At 44.5% G+C, this 25,908-nt stretch overlaps 1 protein-coding gene across 16 annotated transcripts in view; it reads right to left on the reverse strand.

Moving 5' to 3' along the window:
- PPFIA2 (PTPRF interacting protein alpha 2) overlaps positions 1–25,908 on the reverse strand; it is a 285,944-nt gene that overhangs the window by 91,678 nt on the left and 168,358 nt on the right. For all 16 annotated transcript variants that reach the window (XM_053406933.1, XM_053406948.1, XM_053406938.1 and 13 more), the window contains 3 exons: positions 10,788–10,889; positions 3,707–3,871; positions 289–363 (listed from right to left, as the gene is read on the reverse strand). In XM_053406933.1, coding sequence (XP_053262908.1) covers positions 289–363; positions 3,707–3,871; positions 10,788–10,889 — 342 coding nt within the window. The remainder of the gene's footprint in view (positions 1–288; positions 364–3,706; positions 3,872–10,787; positions 10,890–25,908) is intronic.

Here is a 25,908-nt window from a genome sequence, read left to right on the forward strand (position 1 = left end):
GAGCTGTATAAACCCATGCTCTTCAATTGTAATGTAAGTATCACAATTCGTTTTTTAAACTTTCCTGCTATCTTCGATGCTGTGGGTTTCTAACAGCTTAAGGTAACCCCCTCCCCAGAAAAAAATCAAAAATCAAAAATAATACCCCTTTAAAAGTGGCAGGATTGCCTAAATTTTCAGAATAGAACCAAAGCAGTATCTACACAGGTTGTAAATCTAATGTTAATCCACAAAACAATATGATTAAAAAGTTACATCATACAAGATAGAGAAAAGTTCTGTATTTACCTCCTGATTAGCAGCTGCTAGTTCCTCCTCAAGTGCTGAGACTCTTTCTAAAGAAACCCTCAGTCGTTCCCTTACCTAGAAGAAGAAGAAAATTGTACCATTCAAATTATTTGAGCTCTAGAACTTGAAATAATAAATAGATGGGAGCACTTGAGGCACATATACCCCATTGTGTGGCTTGGGTGTATGGCCATGCAGTTGTTATGGCTAAAAGGAACTGGGGAAGACAGGGCTCTAGCGAGACTTGGGTAGTTTCTCCATATGAAGCTGCTGCACCCACACATAAATTAATTGAGTCCATCCATTTGCTATACAATGGTATCTTGGTTCTCAAATGTTTTGGTACTCAAACAACTTGGAACCCAAACACTGCAAACCCAGAGGTAAGTGTTCTGGTTTGCAAACTTTTTTTGAAAGTAAAACATGCTCTGTTTTGAGTGTTACGCTGAGGTCTGTCTGTTTTTGCTATTTATTTTGCGTTTTTGTGGCTCTTTTTTGTGACTGTGTGGAACCCAGTTCAACTACTGATTGATTGTGTGACTGCAGTACATTATTTATTGCTTCATTTTATGGATCAATGGTCTTGTTAGATAGTAAAATTCATGTTAAATTGCTGTTTTGGGGTTGTTTTTAAAAGTCTGGAATGGATTAGCCCATTTTGCATTACTTTCTATGGAAAACCGTGCCTTGGTTTTGGAACACTTTGGTTTTGGAATGGACTTCCGGAACCGATTAAGTTTGAGAACCAAGCTACCACTGTTTTTAACTTTCAAGATTCTGAACAACTCTGCTTTAGAAGCCTTTGTTGTATAATGGCCTATGGTTAACTTGACCAGTGATGTAAGAAACATCACCACATACCCAGATCCCCAAATCTCTATTGGGTTGGGTAGGGGGGAATAACCAATGAACCTTCAGACATCTCCCATTAGTTGGTTGGGACATGGCTTACTGGGCAGTTGGAGAGTGCTGAATCTGCAAGTGAAGTTGTGGTTACATTGTTGCTGCATGTTGCACTCAGACTGATTCCATGGGCCGGATGGATTTATGATCAATAATTCAACGCGCCAGCATTCAATCCACTTTTGGAAGGTTTGTGGCAGTTCAGAAGGTCTGGTGAATCACTCAGAAATAAGCAGGCAATCACCTTAGTGCAGATTCAACGCTTACCACTTGCTTCGTAACATACCTGGTGTCACTCAAACTGCCAGAGAAAATCCTTCAATTTCAATTCTGAGTTTAAAATACAAAATGTACAATACGTAGGATGTTTCTGATTAATTGCTTGCAGAAAGTTCAAGTTCATTTCTCATTAATTAAAGTAGTTTAAGAAAATAAGGCGTCACGACTTCCCTAATGGTTTTTTTTTATCAGTCTCAAATACTGGAAAGTGAAATTAGTCTATAAACCATATTAATCTCCAAAGACTACTGCTAGTAATGCTCCATTATGTAAGTCCCAGCTACAATGTTTAAGTTCAGCAGCAGAAGTGTGCATGCACACGAAAGCTCATACCAAGAACTAACTTAGTTGGTCTTTAAGGTGCTACTGGAAGGAAAATTTTTGTTTTGTTTTGACTAAGTTCAGCAGAAAACCCAAAAACTTCCAGGGACATTTAAAATATTGTTTAAATGTGTTTGCATAGCATTGGCCTCAGTTACTCATCTCTTACTATGCACAGCTAAATTGCAAAGCTTCATTTCAGATGAAAAAGCACAGTAAATGATTTTCACGTCACCTAGAAGGAGCATGTCAAAATATGGTGCGATCATGATTCAGGCACAATATGCACTGCCCTATTTAGACTGTAATGAATCTCTGTGGGATTTCTTCCTAAAGGTAATATAGTTCCCTACAAACAGACCACTCTACACAAGCCAGCTTCTAGGGCCATAGACAAGTGACCCATATGCCTTGACTTTCCTTATTTATCATAGCTGCCCCTCCCTGCTGCCTGGTACCTGCTCCTGATAAATCACTATCCCGTTTTTATTTTTATTTTACAATTTTGTTAGTGTGAGATACCATTGTTTAGGGGTTCCCCACGGTGTTTAAAATTTAAATCTCTGAGTGGATGTCAGATGCATCGTTTCTAGTGCATATTCATATCAACACATAGGCGTGAACCCTCTCAGGCACCATGCAGGGCACAATCTGCCAGTTCACACACTTGCAGCTGCTGGTGGTATTCTCACAAACTGTTGACAACGTATTGCAAGACAATTTTATGTTTTTCATGAACACTGTCTTGGCTTTTAACTCAATAGAAGACAGGCCATTACACTATTAATGAATACAGGAGGAGGAATAGACACATTTAAGCAATGTAGGGGAACTGAGACTGTTATTCTCATAGTGGAAATAAGAGACAATGAAATTCCTGACACCTGCAAAGTTGTTGAGATTTTCTTAAGAAACTACCAAGATTGTTGAGCTTCTTTGGGGAAATATTTCCCCAAAATAGTGACTTTAAGGTTTTGGAGCCGTTTCTGCTGCTTTTTCCATCGCATTGCCATATACTGTAACTGGGTTTCCCCTGACATTTTGTGGATTTGGCAAAATTCTTCCGAAGCCATTTTTACACCAGAAAACCAGGATATGTCAGGAATTTTCCTGACGTATGGCAAGCCTAGGTACCCCTGTATTCATACATGAATATGGGGGTCCTTTCAGAAATACTAACATTCTGCTGATCAGTTGCTTGCGAAGGGGAACAAGGATTGGGTTAAACCCCTCCTCTCTCACCTCCTTTCCTCCCATACAGTTGAATGATGGGTTTTTAAACTGTTTGAAACGACTGCACATTTTTGGATCAGGCAGTCACACCCACACCATACATTTAAAGTACATAACTTCCCACAAAGTATTATAGGAACTGTGGTTTGTAATGGGTACTGGGAATTGTAAGTCTGTGAGTTGTAAACTGTAGTTCCCTGGGTCTTTAGGGGAAGCCATGACTGTTGAAGTAGTATAAATGTGCTTTAAATGTAGTGAGAATATTTAGTTCAACTTGGATGGGTAAATGCAGCTTGATAACTTGATGCCTGCTTTGGGGACAGCACCAGAGATTTTCTCTCTATCTCCATCTCCCCTCCGCCGTCTCTCTGGTCCTAAAAGGGAATATAAACAACTTACAGTATGCTACTAGCCTGAATGGACTGGGTTTGGCTTCCTGGAAAGGCCCATGGCCCTGCATAAGTCCCATGGAAATCACCACCACCATTCAGGGTGTGAGGCCTGGTGCCTCTGTCGTGACCTTGGAAGAATACAAAATGGCACCCTGGAAACACTATTATGCTACATATGCCAAGAGAATGGGCATATGCCAAGAGAATGAGAGAACTGGTCTAGTGTAGGCATCCATGACAAAACTTAAGAAATATATGCTGAGTCAGTAAGCTGATTCCCCATACTTTACCTTCTCATCTAAAGCCTTGTGGTGTTCAAACAACGATTTCAGTGCTTTCAGAACCTCGACTTCACTGGAGACTCCTGAGGGGGACTGTGCTTGCCGTTTCACCACTGTCATTCTCAGCGACCTTTCATGTCTTGAAACAAGGCACTCCAAATGTTCCAGTAACAGCTATTGGATTCAATATATATATATATATATATAAAGAAAGTTAGCTCATTTTCACCTGAAGGTCACTGGCACCATAATTCTAGTTCAAAATGATAATGACACAGGCAGGTTTCACCGTACTTGAAGGTTTATGGTGACTCTGTTTGGCAGTTTTCCATGATATTATTGCAGAGAACGTAAAGGGGAATGAAGTATAAATGTGATTAATATCTCCTGAACTCTCATGCAAATTTTCCAAGATGGCAAATTGTTCCACTCACCTTTGTTGTGTCCAAACTAAGACATTTTAGGACATTGAAATATTGTTAAATGGAACTACTTAAACCGTCAGATTAAAGAAACAAATCACAGTGCAGTATGTAACCAATGCTGAAATTAGTTGCACAACTGCATTTCAAAATGTGAACAGATATGCAAAAAACAAACAAACATTTTTCATTAACATTTTGAGTTTCTGTATTTGATCAAAGGCGGTTGTATCCAGTGCCAGCACTCATGTAACAAGCTCCCTATTGTAACCATTTGGAATGTATTTCCCACATTCATGGCTGCAGGAATAGACTTGAGGAGAGGTGAATAAAGACAGGGCTTATCCACACCTTTTGCCCTGCTCTTTCCAGGCACAGGCCCATACTGAAAAGCTCCATGTCTGAGCGCTCTTTTTCTTGCCCTAGAGCTTTCCCCGTGAAAACCCACTCTTTAAAGCTGAAGCGCAACAAACAGCAACTCAGGTTTTTCCTGGATTGCAGTTTGCTCCTATTGCTTCCCCCATAGCCGCAGCCTTGGATTCAAACAGAAATCAAGCTCTGACTCTCTTGGGCTTCCTGGTCTGCAGCTTTTCTTCCAGCTTCTAGCTCACCTCATGTAATTCTCAACCCTGGCCATTTCTTTTTAACTACCAGTCAGTTGAGGGAGGGAGCCCACCCATTTTTCATCTGGCACAAACCCATTTCCTTTGTTCCCTTAATGGCCCATTACCTAGGCTATCACCTCACCAGGAAGCTAGCCTGGCTTATATTTTAACACTTGCTGGATCCAGGGGTTAGAAGGGTCTCAGCAAACAGCTGAGACCCTTCGCCACAACTCACAACAGTACTTTAACATTGCCCCACTCATTTATGCTATTTTATAGCAAGCACAGCACATCATAGTGTTGTTGTTGTTGTTTAGTCGTGTCCGACTCTTCGTGACCCCATGGACCAGAGCACGCCAGGCACTCCTGTCTTCCACTGCCTCCTGCAGTTTGGTCAAACTCATGCTGGTAGCTTCAAGAACACTGTCCAACCATCTCGTCCTCTGTCGTCCCCTTCTCCTTGTGCCCTCCATCTTTCCCAACATCAGGGTTTTTTTCCAGGGAGTCTTCTCTTCTCATGAGGTGGCCAAAGTATTGGAGCCTCAGCTTCAGGATCTGTCCTTCCAGTGAGCACTCAGGGCTGCTTTCCTTAAGAATGGATAGGTTTGATCTTCTTGCAGTCCATGGGACTCTCAAGAGTCTCCTCTAGCACCATAATTCAAAAGCATCAATTCTTCGGCGATCAACCTTCTTTATGGTCCAGCTCTCACTTCCATACATCACTACTGGGAAAACCATAGCTTTAACTATAGTGTTACGCTGAACTAACTCCAAGAAATGAATAATGGATCCTTTACTTTTCCCATACCACAAAAAAATTAATTGCAGCTATAGATGCATACACTGAGGTCAAAATAAAGACTTTTCACTGCAGGGTTGTTATGTTGTAGAAAACAAAATGCTCCACTGGATAGATGAAAACACGGAGTCAAGGGATATTTATGTCTGTCAACATTTTTGAGTGGCTTCACAATTCCTATCTCAGAACAATGCTGTAAGAATCGGAGTAAGAAATACGACTCAGCCCGGAGTCAGCTTCCGTGACTCAGCAGGGATCCAAACCTGAACCTCCCACTCCATTCACTTCCCCGCACTTCCCCTTGCATGTCTGTTCAAGCATTTAACAAATACCTACAGGATTTAAGGCCTATGAAGGTGAGCAGCTCCTGACAGTTAAATGTTTGTGCCAGGGTGCATATTTATCTTAAGCAACTGTAGAGAGTTTTTCTCTACTGGCATAATATATGTTGCTCCCTTACACCCCATTACACCCAATATTAACAACCTCAGATATACAGATAACACAACATTGATTGCAGAAAGTGAGGAGGAATTAAAGAACCTCTTAATGAGGGTGAAAGAGGAGAGCGCAAAATATGGTCTGAAGCTCAACATCAAAAAAACGAAGATCATGGCTACTGGTCCCATCACCTCCTGGCAAATAGAAGGGGAAGACAGTGAGAGATTTTACTTTCTTGGGCTCCATGATCACTGCAGATGGTGACAGCAGCCACGAAATTAAAAGACGTCTGCTTCTTGGGGAAAAAGCAATGACAAACCTGGACAGCATCTTAAAAAGCAGAAATATCACCTTGCCGACAAAGGTCCGTATAGTAAAAGCTATGGTTTTCCCAGTAGTGATGTATGGAAGTGAAACCTGGACCATAAAGAAGCCTGATCGCTGAAGAATTGATGCTTTTGAATTATGGTGCTGGAGGAGACTCTTGAGAGTCCCATGGACTGCAAGAAGAACAAACCTATCCATTCTTAAGGAAATCAGCCCTGAGTGCTCACTGGAAGGACAGATCCTGAAGCTGAGGCTCCAATACTTTGGCCACCTCATAAGAAGAGAAGACTCCCTGGAAAAGATGGAGGGCACAAGGAGAAGGGGACGACAGAGGACGAGATGGTTGGACAGTGTTCTTGAAGCTACCAGCATGAGTTTGACCAAACTGCGGGAGGCAGTGGAAGACAGGAGTGCCTGGCGTGCTCTGGTCCATGGGGTCACGAAGAGTCGGACACGACTAAATGACTAAATAACAACAACAATTGATGCTGAACCTACAAAACAAAAAATATTGCCTTAAAGGAGGATAATTACTTAGCTATTTTCTTTTTCAAAAGGTGTGCATCGTGGAATCTAACTGTATATAAAGCAAATCTGAAACTACATTGTGGGAAAGGCATTCAAAACACACTATGTGGTGTTTTTGCAGATGTTATCCAGGGATGAGTGTTGATCTGACGTCAGAACACTGCTCTATATAAATATTATGTACCCTACAGTAAATGTCATAAAATTATAGACACCCAGGCTCACCAAATATCTACTGTTCTTGTATCATATATGGCACATTCTCTTTTGTATTTAACCTCCAGAGATGAATTTTGTATTACAGTGTTCAAAGTTGGACTACCAACTTGGCACTTGTGGATGTAATGGCACCCTTAATGTCTCCCCCTGGTAGTGGCGAAGCTTCAATCTCTGGCGGGGAGGCGGAGAGCAGGTGGGGGCGTGGTGTGTGTCCTGGGGGAGTGGTGCGCCACCTGCAGGGCGTGGTGCCCAGCGGGGGCTGTAGCCGCGATGGCACCCCACCGGGATCATGCCGCCGGCGCAGTGCACTCCACCCGCACCCCTGTTCCTCTGCCAGTGCGCCCTGGCACCACAAAACCTCTCACCTCTCCTTCTCATTGCCCCTTTGGTCATGAGATGGTGAGGCAGGTTACCTTTTTCTCCCTTGATTCTCTTGTCCACTTCCTCTTTAATTTTTTATTGTCTTTTCAAGGCTCAGATTAACTTTAATGGATCTGACTTTCACCTAAGATTGCTTCAAAAAGTGAAGTATGTTTTGTGCTTTCTCTGGGGGCTCATCCAAGGTAGGGAAGAGAGCAGTGCCCATAGATGGTGGAGTGCCCATGGCACTCTCTCAAAAACCCAAAAGTTCCCATTGGTATAATTAGAGTTGGCAGCTGCTGGTTTAGAATTTGTTTGATACCAGCCATCAGATAGATTGATGTCAGGGCTAGTTTAAGAGACTACCCCCCACCCCCCCAACAGGAAAGCTGCCCAACACATTTTTTTTGTATAATGTTTAACACTTTAAACCTTCTTGCCGTGTGTGTTGTGCTGAACACATACAGCATTTCTGTGTCAACAGTGCATATCTTTAGAAACAGTATGGGGATGCTGCATACATTTGCACTGCTACATGGGGTAAGAAACTTTCGCGTAAGGATTTTTCGGCAGCCATCACCTGGGAACTGTAATATTTAAATTAGACATCATGTTGAACAAAGGCAGCGAACAAGCAACTATTATAACAATCCCTTAACTGGGATGTAGCAACGTGATGTTTCTTTGTGTATTCTTAATTCTAGTCTGTCTTTCTAGTCTTGCATAGGAAAAGGCTAGTTACATATATTTAGGGTTATTTACTGTCATGTTATTATTTTTAAAATCTGAACCTGACTATTTTTATTTATTTAATTTATAGTTTGCCCTTCATCCAAAGATCACAGGACAGTTTGCAGTATAAAAAACACAAAATACATAACAGCAGCAGCAAAACACAGCACCCGTCATAAACATTTAAGGCCATAGATTGTTTAATCAGCCCAAGGCTTGGGTCAACTTCAGCCAATCATTGTAGACAGTATCGAGTGAAATGGACCAATGGTCTGACTTGGTATAAAGCAGCTTCCTAGCCTATCTTCCAGGTATGAAAGAATGGCTGTGACATATTTTACTTATACAGCAGGCTTCTGCTTTTAATTTGTAAGATGGCTGTAAGGTGGAATGATATCCTTATTCAGTGAAATCATAAAGCACTACTTAAATTTTTAATTGTGCTTTTTTAAAAGACTGCCCATTAATAAAAGCACACAGTAATTCTTTTTCTTATTAATTGCACATTCATTTAGAGTTGAAACCCCCCTTTAAAAAGATTGTTCAAAAACATTTGTATTGCCAAAAGTGAGAGGGCAATGTAGTCGTTTTCTTGCTATGTTTTCTTTAAAACAAATTATGTGCGGGTTCTGTTGTCTATTGGCAACCAATATGTCTATATTTGCATCTCTCTCACTGCAGAACATGGCATGGTATGTTTTGCTTTTTAATAGAATTGCAGATTTTTTAATGGCTCTTTGGTAAGTACATATAGGAGTTTCCCATTATATATATTAACAATTTCTGGAAAAACTGGGCAAGACTCTGCTAGAGCCTATAGATTGTATCCAATTAAGTTTTCCCCAGAGCAGATCCATTGAAATTAATGGTCCTAAGTTAATCATAGAGTTGGAAGAGACCCTGAGGATCATCGAGTCCAGGGGTCAGCAATCTTTTTCAGCTGTGGGCCGGTCCACCGTCCCTCAGGCCATGTGGTGGGACGGACTATATTTTTTTTGGGGGGGGGAATGAACAAATTCCTATGCCCCACAAATAACCCAGAGATGCATTTTAAATAAAAGCACACATTCTACTCATGTGAAAACACCAGGCAGGCCCCAAAAATAACCAGACCTAACCAGAACATGGAACATCATCAAGGGGGCTGGGTACTGAATGTCTGAATAAAACTGCTGCCAGAGACAGGATACATATCCAGGTGATGTTGAGGATCCAGAAGGGCAGCAGTACTACACAATTGTTGTTGTCGTTGTTTAGTCGATTAGTTGTGTCCGACTCTTCGGACCACAGCACACCAGGCACTCCTGTCTTCCACTGCCTCCCGCAGTTTCATCAAATTCATGTTGGTCGCTTCTATAACACTGTCCAACCATCTTGTCCTCTGTTGTCCCCTTCTCCTTGTGCCCTCCATCTTACCCAACATCAGAGTTTTTTCCAGAGAGTCTTCTCTTCTCATGAGGTGGCCAAAGTATTGGAGCCTCAGCTTCAGGATCTGTCCTTCCAGTGAGCACTCAGGGCTGATTTCCTTCAGAATGGATAGGTTTGATCTTCTTGCAGTCCATGGGACTCTCAAGAGTCTCCTCCAGCACCACAATTCAAAAGCATCAATTCTCCAGGTGATAAGCCTTCTTTGTGGTCCAGCTCTCACTTCCATACATCACAACTGGGAAAACCAGTAAGGGGGTCTTAGACAATACAGCTCTTAATTTAAGAAGCTGCCAAAGATATGCCTTTTCCTGTGGATCCCAACTTCTACAAAGTGGTACTTGCTTTACCAAATGCAACTTCTGCCTAATGGATGAAGGCATCAAAGATACTTTTCTTTCCATACATATATTTATCCATTCTGAAGGAAATCACTGTGAAACTGGTAGTACATGGGTTGGAAGAAACATCAAACACATGACCAGGTTTCATCATGCTTATAACACTAACTCCAAAATTCCATATATAAACTGGTTCAGTATAAACATTGATCAGAAAGGTAGGGAGATAGGAATTTTGTAAGGAAGACTCCTCTACTCATCATACATTAGCACTCTTTGGTATATCGCTGCTCTGAAAAGTCAGAACCGCTCAAAAATTATCCCAGGAATGTTCACCAGTCCACACACTGTCATATTCCAGTAACAACATTGACCATGAAAAGGTTTTGGGAATCAACTGATTAGAAGCCAAATTTTCCCTGTCAATCTTTTTGGTGCTAGACACTGTTCAATTTCACACTTTGATCAAAAGCCAGACTGGGAGAAATCCAGAAAGTTAATAAATGCTAAATGAACCCAAATCTGATCAGTGAATGTCTACAGTACTTTTAAACTACTCCCCAACGAGCAGGTGGAAAATAGAACTCAAGATATGAATTTCCAAACAAACCACTTGAACTATCAAAAGGCTATTACAAAAGAATGACATTGATGAACCGGTGGCTCTGCAAATATTGTTGGATTCTAACTTCCATCAGCTGCAGCCAGCATGTCAATAGTCAGGCATGATGGTTCTGGTCCATCAACATCTGGAGAACTACAGATTTCCCCACCCAGGCACAGAATGTATTTTCACAATTCTCATAGAATTTTATAAGATAGAAAGCAGTGCTAAAATTATCTGATACATCGTTGTACAGAAAACGCATAACTGATTGTTTTTATACTTACTCTTGTGTTATTCCTTTCAGCTTTCAGTTCAGAAATTTCTTCTTCTTTTTCCAGTAGTTGTTCCCTGCATGCATTTAGCTCTTTTGTAAGTGCAGCAAATTCCTGCAAAGATGGAGAAAATATGCAAGAGGAAAACATTTAGCATGAAAATATTGTATTGATTTAATCTTCAATTTCAGAAAATCTAACAGAACTAAAGCTTGAGTGCTGGAAAAATTCTGAGAACTTTTGAAAACAATGGGAATGAAATGCCTCTCTCAGATTAATATGAAGGGCCCATGCCCTGCTTTGAAAAGTACCAAAAGTCTAGAGTTATATTCCACTGAACAGTAAAATATGCTGTCAGGTGTCAGTATAAGGTTCGCATAATGTATTTTAAAATTCTTGTAACAGAAGCCACCAGTACAGTCATACCTTGTGTTACGCTTGCTTCACATTGCGGCTTTTCAGGTTACGAACGCAGCAAACCCGGAAGTGTTTACTTCCGGGTTCCCTGTGCGCATGCGCACAGAAGCAATCTGCATGCTTCGCGTATGCGCAGTAGCATCACTCTACTTACAGACTTTTCGGGGTGCGAACGGCACTCTAAAACAGGTCATGTTCGTAAGTAGAGGTACCACTGCATTACATTTTAGGGCAAAACTGTCTGTTTCCTTAGCACTCATATGTCCCCAAACCTATGTTTTCTGAGGTAACATAAATGTGTGGCTGAGTCCAGGGCAATTGTATGGGTTAACTGACATGCCTTTCCATCATCTGCCCACTATTCTGCAAATGCCCCCACGCCCTCATTCTGGCTTAGTTCTGATCTTGGAGATCAGGTGAATAAACACTGGATCAAAACTGATCAGGAGGAAGCAATTGCCGCAGAGAATTGTTGGCAGGAGAGGAGAGCCGAACACTTTCCTTGCAACTATATCCTTCCATCTTTTAATTAGCATTATAAGGCAAATCTTTGATGAAAATGTTTTCTGTTCAACACAGTGACATTATATATACCCGTGGCATAGTAAAACACACATAGTATTATTGATCAGTCCCATGCAAGTTTCACCTCCTATGCCTTTCAAAGCCAGTGAGGCTACTATTGGTATTGACTGCTACAAACCACTCACCTGGCAGGATGGAACTTGTGGGATATGCTTAATATTTTAGATCCACCAGCCAGAGCCCAGTACAAAATGGTAGTCGGGTGGGAAGACATATGCTAAGAATTAAAAAACATGGTGCCTCTGAACTCATACCCAGCCTAGGAATTTGTGATCATTATCTGAATGAAGCTTACAATTCCTTTCACACAAGAATCCACTACTGGTTTTCCTGCCAAACTTCTTTTTCAGCAACCTATGTAACTTAGTGTGATGGGATGATGAGCTGCTTGTGCGTAAAATCCTAATCCCTCAGAGTTTGGCTAAGTCCCCAAACCTCTGTCTGTGATGGAGCTCCTTAAACATGACTCCATCAATCGCTCGTTGAATCGGACAGTGGGCGTTTACGGAACTTCTTCCAGCATAAAAGCTCCTTAACGGAAACGCGTCTTCTGGACTCTCGGCGTGACAGTTTCCGCCGAGGAGTGGGTGTCCCTACAGGAGGTCCTGAAATCTCCCCGCTGCTCCCGCTTGAAGTGTCTCTGAGCCCTCCCTCCGACTCACTTTCCCTTGGAACTCCACTTCTCCCCCTGCTGGTCCCCTCCTCCGCTGAATGGTCTCTCTCACCCTCCATGAGCCCTTTCACCTCCTTAGTCTCAGATGGCAGTTCCCTGACATCCACCTCCCCTCCAGGGCCCCCTTCACCCCCTTCCCTCCCCTCCTCTGCGGGAGGCGAGGGAGCAAAACCCCTGAAGGAACCTCCCTCATCTTCCGAAGTTTCGAACACTTCCCTCCACCTTTTGCTGTCTCCGGTTTCCAAGTACTCCTCCTCATCGGAGTCTGTTCCTCCTTCCAACTCCGATTCCCTGAATCCCTCCAGTTCCTCCTCATCGTCGGTGGTGCCAAAGTACTCCCTCCGAAACCTCGCTACTGGCTGAGGTTTCCTGGGGAACCTTTGGTGGAACGTTTCGATCAAGATCTCGTCACGGACCTCCTCTGCCTTCACCCAGGTGTTTTCCGACTCCGGTTCCCCTTCCCACGCGACCAAATACTCCACCTGATTACCCTTCCACCTGGAGTCGATGATTTCCGCCACATGGTTGCGGCTTTCCCTTTCTTCTATGGCTGGCCCCCGTGTGGATACCCCTTCACCTTCCCCCCTGTATGGTGACAGTAATGACCTGTGGAATACTGGGTGCAGTTTCATGTGGTTCGGTAACCGGAGTCTGAACGCCACTGGGTTGACCTGTTGGATGACCTCAAATGGTCCCAATCTTTTGGGTCTCAATTTCTTGCAACCCCCCTTGAACGGCAACCCTTGGGTTGATAGCCAGACCCGACTCCCCACCCTAATTGTTTCACCTTCCCTTCTGCTCTTGTCTGCCTGCCTCTTATATTCTTCCTTGGCCCTTTCTAAGTTGAGTTGGAGTTGACGATGGATCGCTTCCATTTCTTCTACAAAAAGTTCCGCGGCCGGAACACTCCATCTTTCCCCTCCTTCCCCTGGAAACGCCCTGGGGTGGCACCCATAATTAGCCAAAAAGGGGCTCATCCCGGTGGACACATTCTCAGCATTATTGTAAGCAAATTCCGCTAGCGCCAACTTTTCGACCCAATCGTTCTCTCTGTCATTGACATAACACCTCAGGTATTGTTGGAGAATACCGTTTGCTCTCTCCGCCTGCCCATTGGTCTCAGGGTGCCTGGCAGTCGAAAAGTTGACCTCTACGTGCAATAAGCTCATAAGTTTCCTCCAGAATCTGGACGTGAACTGTTTCCCTCTGTCGGAAACCACCCTCAAGGGGGCGCCATGCAGTCTGAAAATATGTTCTACAAACAATTTCGCTGTTTCTTCCGCCGTGACTGCATGTGAGCAAGCTACAAAGTGACCCATCTTAGTTAACAGGTCTACTACGACTAGTATGGCGGTTTTCCCCTGGGATTTGGGCAGATCAGTCATAAAATCTATCGACACCGCCTCCCACGGTCGTTCTGGTGTGGGTAACGGTTCTAATAACCCCGCTGGTGCCCGCCTTTCTCCTTTGGCTCTCTGGCATTGGTCACACCTTCTCACATACTCCCGTACATCCTCCCTCACCTTGGGCCACCAAAACTCCCTGGTCACCAACCACATGGTCTTGTGTTGCCCAAAATGCCCCGCTGTGGGATTGTCGTGCAGCTGTTTGAGTACTATCCCCCTCAATTCCCCTTCGGGTATATATAGCGCCCCTCTGTAATACAATGCCCCGTTTCTTTCTTCAAAACCCCCGGGGTCTTCTCCCTCTCTCCTTAGACCTCTGAGCTTGTCCTGGGCGTACTCATCATTTACCGTTCCCTCTACCAGTTCTCTTTGCCCCACCCAGGCCGCACCACACACCCAGTGGTCCTCTGGGATAATATGTCTCTCTTCCGGCGCTCCCTCCCCCTCCAAATATTCAGGTTTGCGAGAGAGAGCGTCCGCTCTGATGTTTTCTGGACCTGGCACATAGCAAATTTCAAAATGGAATTTGGAGAACTCCTGGGCCCATCTCACTTGTCGTTGGTTGAGCACCCGTGCCGTTCTCCAATACTCCAAATTCTTGTGGTCCGTACACACTTGCACCTTATGTTGTGCGCCAATTAGTAAGTGTCTCCATCTCCGGAACGCTTCGTGAATGGCGAGTAGTTCTCGGTCATATACCGTGTAGTTCCTCTCGGATTTGTTCAGCTTACGCGAAAAGAAGGCACACGGTCTCCATTCCGACTTATTGCTCCCTGGCTGAAGCAGCACCGCCCCCACCGCCCGGTCTGAGGCATCAGTTTCCACTCTCATGGGTTTTTGTAAATCCACATGCAGGAGCTGTTCTTCCGAAGCGAATGCCCTTTTCAATTCCTCAAAAGCATGCTCCGCCTCCGCCGTCCAAACGAATTTCTTCTTGCTGCTTAGACAGTCCGTGATCGGAGCCGTTAAGTGGGCAAAGTTCTTGATGAATTTACGGTAAAAGTTCCCAAACCCTAAGAACCTTTGCACATCTTTTTTCGTTTTCGGTGTCTTCCATTCCAGCACCGCCTGGACCTTCCCTGGATCCATGGCTAATCCCTTGTCTGATAAGCGGTACCCCAGGAATTCCACCTCCTTGGTGTGGAACTGACACTTCTCCAATTTCACCCACAACTGGTTTGCTTGCAGCTGGCTCAGCACTTCCCTGACATCCTTTACATGCTGCTCCTCATTCTCTGAATATATCAGCACGTCATCGAGGAAGGCCACGCAATTCTTGTAGAGCAAAGGTCCCAGTACGTGGTTCATGAGCGATTGAAAACAGGCGGAGCCTGATTGTAATCCGAATGGCATAACGAGATATTCAAACGCCCCCAAAGGGGTGAACATGGTGGTTTTCCATTCATCCCCCTTCTTTATTCGTATCAGGTTGTATGCTCCTCTCAGGTCCAGTTTCGTGAATATCTTTCCCTTCCTCACCCTGGTCAAAATGTCATCAATCCTGGGCATGGGGAAAGTCACTGGTTCTGACACGGCATTTAGGGCCCGGTAGTCCACGACCAATCTCGGTTTATCCGTGTTTTTTTTGTCCACAAAAAACACTGGGCTCCCCCCCACCGCTCTGGACTCTCTGATGAAGCCCCTCTTCAGGTTTTTATCAATAAACTCCCTTAACTCCTGCATTTCCCTGTCTGACATGGTGTACAGCTTGCCCACGGGGAGCTGGGCCCCAGGGACCAGATTAATTTGGCAGTCAAAGTCTCTGTGCGGTGGTAATTTATCTGCTTCCCTTTCACTGAAGACCTTGCTCAGGTCAGCGTATTGTTTGGGCACCTTCCCTTTGTCCGCCACTTCCGTCCCTGCTAGAGAGGCTTTTGCCCCTTCTGGCACCTTTCCCTCTCTGCAGTGTTCCAGACAATGTGCTGACCCAAAGGAGACCACTCTCTGATGCCAGCCCACTAGCGGGTCATGCAACGCTAGCCAGCTCATTCCCAAAATGACTGGAGCCCCTCCCAGGGTGGCTACATTGAACGCTATCCTCTCAGTGTGCCTGGCCACCCTCATAACCATTGGGACGGTTTGTAGGCTGACTTCTCCTCCCAGCAGCTCCCTCCCATCGATCGTGGTGACCTGCAGGGGGTTGCTTAAAGGGAGTGTCTGTATCTGGTGTTCAGCTGCAAACTCCTTGCTCATAAAATTACAGGAGCTGCCTGAGTCCAGCAGCGCCTTAGTCTTTAGTGGGTATCCGTTTGCCAGCTCTAGCAACACCTCTATTACTAGGGCTGGTCTTGGAGGTTCCGGAGTGGGCACTTTTACTGCTCCTTGGCCTGTCTGCAGTGCCCTGACAGAGGCAGACAGGCGTTGGCTTTTACTGGCTCCTGGACTTCCTCCTCCTTCCCCCCAACAGCTCCAGCCATCCCTTGCCATTCCTTTCTTTGCGGGCAGACTCTGGCAAAGTGACCTGGCTGCTGGCAGAGATAACATTTCTTGGCGCTCTTTCCCTCCTTCTTCCTCCCTTCACTGGGATTTGAAACTGCGTGCGCGCGCGCTGTTCCAACTTCCATCGGCTCTCCTGGCAGGAAACTTGGTTCTGGAATCTCTGGAATGCGGAAATCCCTCCAACGCTCTCCTTTCCCCTCCCGCTTCTCCAAGGCTCTTGCCTCCTGGCGTGCTCCAATGGTCAGCGCTGATTTGGTCAGCTGGTCCATAGACTCCGCCCTGGGCGCCCGGGAAAGTTCATCTTTCACCGCCGAAGAAAGCCCCTCTTCAAAGAGCATTTGAATGGGTTCCGCCGAAAGGTCCCACCCCAATCTATGTATCAACATTGTAAACTCAGTCCAGTACTCACGAACCGATCGGCTCCCCTGTTTGCACGCCATCAATTGTCTGCGCACCAGCCCCTGTTCAATCTCGCTGGAAAACATCAAATCCATGGCGCGAAAAAACTTCCTCGCGTCCTTCAGCATGTCACTATTCCCTGCCATCAGGGGTCTGACCCAATCTCTCGCCCCTCCTTCGAGATGGCCAATCACAAACGCCACTCTCGATGCCTCGTCGGGAAAGTCATTAAACTGCAGTTCAAGAGCATACTGCATCTCTGTCCTAAAGGCTTGGTAGTTCCTGGGGTCCCCCCCAAACTTCTGCACCATTCCTGGCATCTTTCTTGCTAGTGTAGCGCCTTTTGCCTTTTCTGCATCCTGCGCCCTCCTTTCTTCTAGCCTCGCCGTTTGCATTGCTAGCTGGAGTTCCAACACTCTGTACCTTTCTTCCAGGCTTGGACCCTCTCCAGCTCCTGCTGCTCCTCCGGCTCCGGCTGGGTTACTCATGATGCCTCTCTGCACAAGCTGCTTTCAGGGACTGTCCGATTGCTGTGATGGGATGATGAGCTGCTTGTGCGTAAAATCCTAATCCCTCAGAGTTTGGCTAAGTCCCCAAACCTCTGTCTGTGATGGAGCTCCTTAAACATGACTCCATCAATCGCTCGTTGAATCGGACAGTGGGCGTTTACGGAACTTCTTCCAGCATAAAAGCTCCTTAACGGAAACGCGTCTTCTGGACTCTCGGCGTGACAGTTTCCGCCGAGGAGTGGGTGTCCCTACAGGAGGTCCTGAAATCTCCCCGCTGCTCCCGCTTGAAGTGTCTCTGAGCCCTCCCTCCGACTCACTTTCCCTTGGAACTCCACTTCTCCCCCTGCTGGTCCCCTCCTCCGCTGAATGGTCTCTCTCACCCTCCATGAGCCCTTTCACCTCCTTAGTCTCAGATGGCAGTTCCCTGACACTTAGGAATAGGGAGGATTTTTAGTTGTTGTTATTAGGCGGCAGTTGTTATTGAAAATCTATTGCAGGCAACAGCAACCTTCAGCCCTCCAGATGTTTTGGACTACAATTCCCATCATCCCTGACAACTGGGCCTGTTAGCTAGGGATCATGGGAGTTGTAGTCCAAAATATCTGGAGAGCCGAAGGTTGCCTATGCCTGATAATACCCTCAATGTCTCAAAGAATGCACACAATAATCTGAAGCATATATGTCACTTCGTAAAATGGTTTTCCAATCCATTATGTTATTGTATTCTAAAGACTCTTCTGAAATAATTATACCTTAATAATATAATTCACTTAGTTTAATTAAACCACGGTGAAGCAGATCAATACAGTACAGAGAGAATATTGAAAGCTTAAGCAGGAGTGGATTCTGCAGGAGAGTGTGTCTGAGGTTTTTATAAGGTTAGGCAGTAAATTACAGATTTGATGATTTATAGTTTTTGCAGAGGTTAATCATTCATCACTCTGATGCAGTAACTGTTTAAACTAAAATATCTGGATTTCAGCCAGCTTCATCTCATCGAGGAACTAAAATTGGTGTTTTGACTTAGCTGCTTTTAGTTGATGACTTGTTCATTCATTATTAGAAAGGAACACAAAACCGCTTACCATTTTGGCAGCGGTGGCAGTTGCAGCCTGGCATGGCTATGGGCAAACTGGGAGGGGAGATTCTTTCCCATGGGGCCAGCTGGTGTTGTCATCAGCCTCAGCTGACCATGGGTAAATGGACAGCCTTGCTATGGAGTTACTTGGTCGCTGTATTTGGGACCAGGGAAGAATTGGGCCTATCTGGCAACTGTCACAACTTGCTGACGGGAAAAGGCATTGAGTTACATCCTTAGCCTAAACAGAGGAAAGGAGTCCTACACACTACTTCTTGATCAAATATCAGGATACCCCAGTAAAGAGGTCCAAGGGGAAGGATTCTGTCTGAATGCCCGAATGGGGGCAGTGGCAGAGCTAGGCTCTTGGGCACCTGGAGTGGACATGCTGTCTAATTACTTTTCTAAGCTAACATCTGCAGTGATATTCACACACATATATCCATCTGAAAGCAAAGGCTTGCCTTCAAAACTATTGTTTCAATTGTATGCAAATCTATATGGATTTAATCAATTACTGTACTTAATCAATTACAACTAACTTGATTTTATTGGAATAAAAGCCCAAATTAATACATGCATTGCTTGCATATATTATTTAGACATCTCAGTATTGCTGACACCAGATCCCTCACCCCCCACAAACCAGTAAATTTATTTTGGTGTTAGGGGTAAAAAGTATCAGCTTAAATTTTCTGTTTACCTGACCTAGGCAGGTGGCACTGTGGGTTAAACCACAGAGCCTAGGGCTTGCTGGTCAGAAGGTTGGCGGTTCGAATCCCTGCAACGGGGTAAGCTCCCGTTGCTCGGTTCCAGCTCCTGCCAACCTAGCAGTTTGAAAGCACGTCAAAGTGCAAGTAGATAAATAGGTATCGCGGCGAGAAGGTAAGCGGGGTTTCCATACGCTGCTCTGGTTCACCAGAAGCGGCTTAGTCATGCTGGCCACATGACCCGGAAGCTGTACGACGGCTCCCTCGGCCAATAAAGCGAGATGAGCGCCACAACCCCAGAGTCGTCCATGACTGGACCTAATGGTCAGGGGTCCCTTTACCCTTTACCTAGGCTGCACCTAGCTATCCAAAGCTTTGGCTTCTCTGTCCTGAAAGGAAACAGACAAAGATCTTCCACTGGGGATATAATAGCAGACCCCCCCCCCCAAATTGCCTCATAGGAAAATTAAGCTTTTCTTTCTGCTTTAAAAACGAGATTATTTCCGTCATGCTTGGCTCCTGACAGCAGTTTTGAATTCATGCTTGACAAAAGCACAGGTAAATGCCATTTGTTGACACAAAAGTTATTTTAAAGTTGGATGTGTAGCTTGGCTCTTAGGCACTGTCGGATAGCAAAGTCTCTAAGAATACGTTGCCCCACGTTAAATCACAGGAATGCATGCTTTTGTTCTATGCAGTTACATAACAGCTTGTGATGATAATGACCTCTGCTCTGCATTTGCCTCATAGATGCACAGAAACCAAAGGGATACTGTCATCTAGAATTATTGTTTGCAGCAGAAATGTTGCATGGTCAGTCATAGTTTGGGAGGCCTCAAGGTAGAAACTGCTGCATAACTAATACAGTTTGACAGATCAAACTGCACTCTTAAAGTTTACAAGGCAACTGTGGGGTTACCACACCAATTAAAAAGTGAAGCATGGAAATTACTCAGCAGATAATCCCACTTTTTAATCCTGAAATTTGAAGGGCTAAACATGTTGCGCCACATGATGTTTAATTTTTTTATAACACACTTTTGGAAAGGGGGCTTCAATAATTAAAGAAAAACAAAAAATAGAATTGCCAGAAGATTATGGGGAAAGAATAACTAGCTTTCTGATGCTACATGGTATTCCATGAACATGAACATTTATCAGGATAGTGTTCAGAAACAAGTCACAAATATCTATGGCTCTTGACACATAAGTCTGAAAAAACACATGCTTCTGAAGAGAGATACCAGCTGCTGTGCCCACTTCTGACCTCCATGTCCTCATCTGCTCTCTGTGCACAGAATTTATGGGTTGGATCCAGATTTAGGCCACATTCACCCCATACATTTAAAGCACTATGAGACCACTGTCATGGCTTTCCCCATGTAGGGTGCTGAGAGTTGTTGAGATGCCACTATTCCCTTCCCAGAGCTTTCTGTGAAGAGGGCTTGATTGTTAAAACTATGCTGCGAATTATAGCTCTGTGACGGGAATAGAAGTCTCCCTACAACTCTAAGCACCCTTGACAAACAGCTCCTAGGATCCTTTGGGGGGCAAGTCATAACTGTTTATAGATGTATCATAGTCAGGGCCGGATTTAGGTTTGGTGAGGCCCTAAGCTACTGAAGGTAATGGGGCCCTTTATGTGTCCAGCTGTCCTTTGTCAACAACAAATTGTTGCTGTTTTTTGTGTGGAATATATGCTATATGGTAATTTTTGGACCTACAGTAATAGGTATCTAAAGCCATTTGCACATAACAAACTATGTATTTTATAAAAGTAATTGATATAGAAATGAGCAAACCAGTGATATTTTAGGGAGCAGGCTAGCAGGTGGGGCCCCATAGGAGACTACACAACACAAAACACTGTTGCTGTATGTAGTTTTATTTAATTTGTTTTTTATCTTATATTTTGGAAATGTAGATCCAGTTTTTTCCCCTTTAATTTTTTGGGGGCCCCCAAGAGAGTGGGGCCCTAAGCTATAGCTTGTTTAGCTTAGATTTACATATAAAGCACTGATCATAGTGCTTTAAATACATGCTGTAAATGCAGCCTTAGTCATGCTTAGGAATAGACCCCATGAAATCAATTTCAGTGATTAATTTATCATTGATTTCAATGGGGGTACAAGTTGCACACATGATCTGTGACACAGCAAAAAGTAGGAATCCAGATAACACGGAAAAGTTCTACCCAGGGAACGCTCAGAGCACACAGTGCAGATGAAGACTAGGAGATGGGAGGTAAGGACAGTGAAAGTGGTTGCAGGCATCTTCTACATATTCTCATTGTAAATGGTTTCAGACAAGATAAAAAGGTGCTGACAGTGATCCTCACTCTTCTTTCCCAGCTTCCTCTGAACAAGAGAAACATTTACCGCGTGCACAAATTCTTTTGCCATATAAACATTCATATTTCATGTGCAGTAAAAGAAGGCGGTCTTTTTGAGGGGAAAGGGAAAGAAAAAGCACCCTGGAACAGAAATATTGTTGCTTTGTGTTCAGCTCGGTTAGGTCTTTCTGCAATTACGATCTTTTTTGATCCACAGACTTAGAATTGTTTTAGATAAATTCCGCCTGAGAACAGAGATTTGAGTTCCAAACATTTGCCTTCAAAATAATTAGGCTACTGGTTTCATTGACCCATCAAGCTGAGGTGTGGACAGCTGTGAACTTGAGGAGAGAGAAACTCAGTATGACAATCGTATGGCACCCTTAATGGGAACAGATCTGTTAATTAAGCCTGTGATGAGGCTGACACCTCAAGAGAAGGTGTTCCTACAATGTCATCAGTGATCACGTCTGCCATATTGAGACATAATCATCTGCTGGAGTGAACAGCTTTCTCTAGAAAGGAGATGGGAGTCTGATAACAGGAGCAATCATGAGTTTTTATGCAATAATTTTACAAAGTTTGCAATGGTTTAAAAATGCAGTGGTGTGGTTCATATGACACAGAAAGCCCTACTATGGTTTACTGGAACTGCACAAACATATGGGCTTCCAAGGAGGAGCTTGAATCTGGTTTGCTCCTTTCTGGTCCTTTTTGCTCCCAAGCCATGCTTACCTAAGCCAATGGCTGTTGAACATGCCATCCAAATCCTGTCTTGTGGGTTTGTCTAGAATTTCCCCATCAGCCTGAATAAATTTTAGAAACAATGCACGATCATATTTCTCAGTTGGCTTGACTAATATTTCAGCCATGCGCACAGTCCTTTCTTTTGTGCCCTAGGAAGTTCCACATTTATTTAACACAGATCTATTTTTCTATATTTGATTGTCATGCCACGTTCCATACAACCCAGATGTTGCACATTATGAAAGCCTTTTCAATTAATATGCAACATCTAGTGCAACATGCCTTCTACTTTGCACTGTCAGAGTGGTAGAAAATTAACATTTGTTCTGCCAACATAATGTCCAAATGCCAGTACTATAAGCTGACCTATTTTATATAGAATGCTTACACAATGGCAAGCAATTTAAACATAAAACTTAGGATACTGCACTTCAATGGGAATTTTGTAAACAGAAGGAGAAAGTCTAATTTTAGTAGATTTTTGTGCTTTACTGTTATTGTTCATCTTGAAAAGGGCATTTGGCAAGACAATTGCTTCAAAATGTATACAGATGTATGTATTAGAAACGTGTTCTGTGTCTGACAACACAATTTCATTTTACGAACAACAAACAAATGGGTCTCTTTCAAGATTTTCCCAGCTGACATGGGGGAAGAGGAAGTGATTGTGGCTACACAATGGCTCAAATCCAGAGAACAAGAGACTCAGCAGGAAACTGCATGCCTGCTGCTTTGATCATAGATCACCTTCACCCACGCCTAGCTGATGATCAGCACTGCCAACCCCAATCATCTCTTAGAGATAGGGGGAAAAGAGGATCTCAAATTCCCACATATCCTGGAAACTGACATGATTGGAAAAGAAACCATGCACCATTCTTCCATGTTGCCAGTAGGTAAATGGGAACGAATACTGTCACAAGGACCTGCCTACAAATCCTTATGATATGAATTTTGGTATCCTCTCTCTGCAGGTCAATATCAGTTTCATCACTGACCCAAGAGGTGTTTCATAACTCATTTAAAATCATCATCATCATAGAAAAACCTATGGATACACCCATCTTCCTATATACATAAACATGCAAGGCTATCATCCTGTGTCCACCACTGAAGGATCTGTCGTGCCGCATCACAATCTTGGATTTGTATGAGGTCAGGGTGGGGCAGGGGAGCAAAAGAGAAGGCAGGCTGCACAGCACCAGCAACCGTCAAAAGAGAGTGAGAAGGGAGGGACCCTGTCAGGGGAAGAGTGGTGGTTTAAAACAACAGCAGAAGTTTGAGCAAAGCAGGGGTGGAGGTAACTGAGAGGAAAATGGTGGTTTTTAACAACAGCAGAGCTTTGAGTAAAGTATACGGAGGGGCACAGAGGGAAACTGTGGCATTAAACAACAGCAGAAGTGAAAAGGGTGCTGAGTAGTTGCAAAGTGTGGGAGGAAAAAGGCACAGCAGGTCACGAGGGGGGGCTGGTGTGTGTGTAAAGGGGCTGCACAAAAGGAGAGGGCAGCAAGCACGGACATGAGGGCATGAGGGTGAAGGTGAAAGCAAAGGTGCAAAGCAGAATTACAGAAGAGAAGACCGAAACAGGGCCGTGAAGGGGAATAACGAGCTTAGTAGCTGCATGGGATGGAAAGGGAGTATCTGCTCACCTGGGACTCCGGGTGGGTGGCCGTTGCAGCATGGCACGGCAGTGGTGGGTTCAGGGAGGCTGCTATCTTCCAGAGAAAGGGATAGCTGGCACTGCCCAGTTCTGGCCAAGTCAGACACTCAAGAAAGGGTAGGCAGTGCCTGCTGCAATCTCAGCCCAGCCTATTTAAGGGATTGTCCAGGTGTCAGCTGCCCTCTTGGCCGATCGTCATGGGATTTTCCCATCTACCCAGTCTTTAGGGATCCACTGGGGTGGGGAGGGGGGAAGTGGGCACGTTGCCTATGGACCTTGCTGTGGTTAATTTGGTCGCCATATTCAGGGCTCCCTTTCTCCTGTAAGCAAATGGGCTGGCTTGTAGGTTTTCGCTTACCTCGTAGCAACCATCACAACTTGGGAAGATAAGGCATTGGGCTGCATCCTTAGTCACAAGGGTAGCCTGTTAGAGCGGTCCAGAAGGGGTGACTCTGTCCAGGAGTCTGCTAGGGGACCAATGGGCCCATAAAAGGTAAAGGTAGCCCTGCCTGTACGGGCCAGTCGTGTCCGACTCTAGGGTTGTGCACCCATCTCACTTAAGAGGCTGGGGGCCAGCGCTGTCCGCAGACACTTCCGGGTCACATGGCCAGCGTGATGAAGCTGCTCTGGCGAGCCGGCACCAGCGCAGCACACGGAAACGCCGTTTACCTTCCCGCTATAAAGCGGTACCTATTTATCTACTTGCACTTAGAAGTGCTTTCAAACTGCTAGGTGGGCAGGAACTGGGACCGAACGACGGGAGCTCACCCCGCCGCGGGGATTCGAACCACTGACCATGCGATCAGCAAGCCCTAGGTGCTGAGGTTTTACCCACAGCGCCACCCGCGTCCCTCTCACGGGTGTATGGTGTATGGGCCCATACACCTCTCCTAACAGTGGCCTGTGCAGGGCTGTGGCATCCAATCCATGTTGGAGGCTACTCCGCAGCAAAGGTTTGACCCCACTAGGTTCCCATCAGGTAGCAGACGGGATACATGCCCAATGCCTTAGCCAAACCTCCTCTTTCCTGTAATCAATAAAGTTGTGGCCTAATTCAACCCAATACCAGTCTCCTGTGTCATTCTTGTGGCCTTCCCTTCACCTGCCATGGCCGTTATGCGTCTGTGCCGGCAAAATTCCAGGCAGTTAGTAAGGGGAAAATGGCAGAGGGGTTGGTGATCAGGGGCAGGGGCACAGCCCCTAGTACCAGTGCTTTCTGGGGGTACTCAAGGGCAGAAGAAAAGCATTGGTTAAAAGCGTGACACTTACTGCAACAACTTTATCGTGAGCATCGGCACCTTATTTCTAGAAGAAAAGCACTGCCTAGTAGAAATAAAAGTCTAAAATCACTCTATATATGGTGCGTGCCAATAAGAGAGCTGGCTATTCTGTTTATTCAGTTTGCTATCTTGTTTCCTTTCCATATTAGTTTACAAACTTAAATAGATTTTCAATCACCTTCTACAGGACTTTCACTTGCTTGCGCTCACTTAGCAATGAGCAAGACATTTGATTAAAAATGCCCAGTTCTCTTACTTTTTGGTAACTTACACAATATAGGCTTTACTGGTCTTTATGAAACATGCTTTTTTTAAAAAACACACCCAATGGTACATGCCTCATTTATTTTATTCAGTTATCTTTGAGAGTCATGTACTATTTAGAGTGATGGCCTATGAATGACTTGACAGCAGTACGTGTTACTTTTTCTGAAATAGTGACATGACTCATCCCTCCCCCTCGACTGCCCTTTGGTTTCTCAAATACCTTTACCACCTGGACCAAATTATGTAAACTCTTTTAGGATAGGACAGAGCCCTGAGTCACCTTAACTTGACTTGAGAATCACACTGAGTCTGACCAAAACTATTTCCTCAGATGTAAAAATAAAGACGTTCCCCAGCTGCGTTACTCATACCTTGTTCTGTATGGACATTTGGACACACTTAAAACAATGAGTTGCGTAAATGGGTGCAGTTTCATTGAACTTTGAAGACAGTAAGTGGGGCAAAATGGTGACGATGGTAGAATTCAAGGCTCAGCATACAACAAAAAATAATCAAGAGATTATTCTGCAGGTAAATGTGAACCTATCACCAGAATTTTCTAATTTCAAAAGCAAATATATCAGCAGAAAAGCAAGTAGTCTTCATCCTTTCAAGGTCCTTTCAAGTTCAG

This window comes from Podarcis raffonei, chromosome 10 (genome assembly GCF_027172205.1).
Source record: "Podarcis raffonei isolate rPodRaf1 chromosome 10, rPodRaf1.pri, whole genome shotgun sequence".
Taxonomy (NCBI): Eukaryota; Metazoa; Chordata; class Lepidosauria; order Squamata; family Lacertidae; genus Podarcis; species Podarcis raffonei.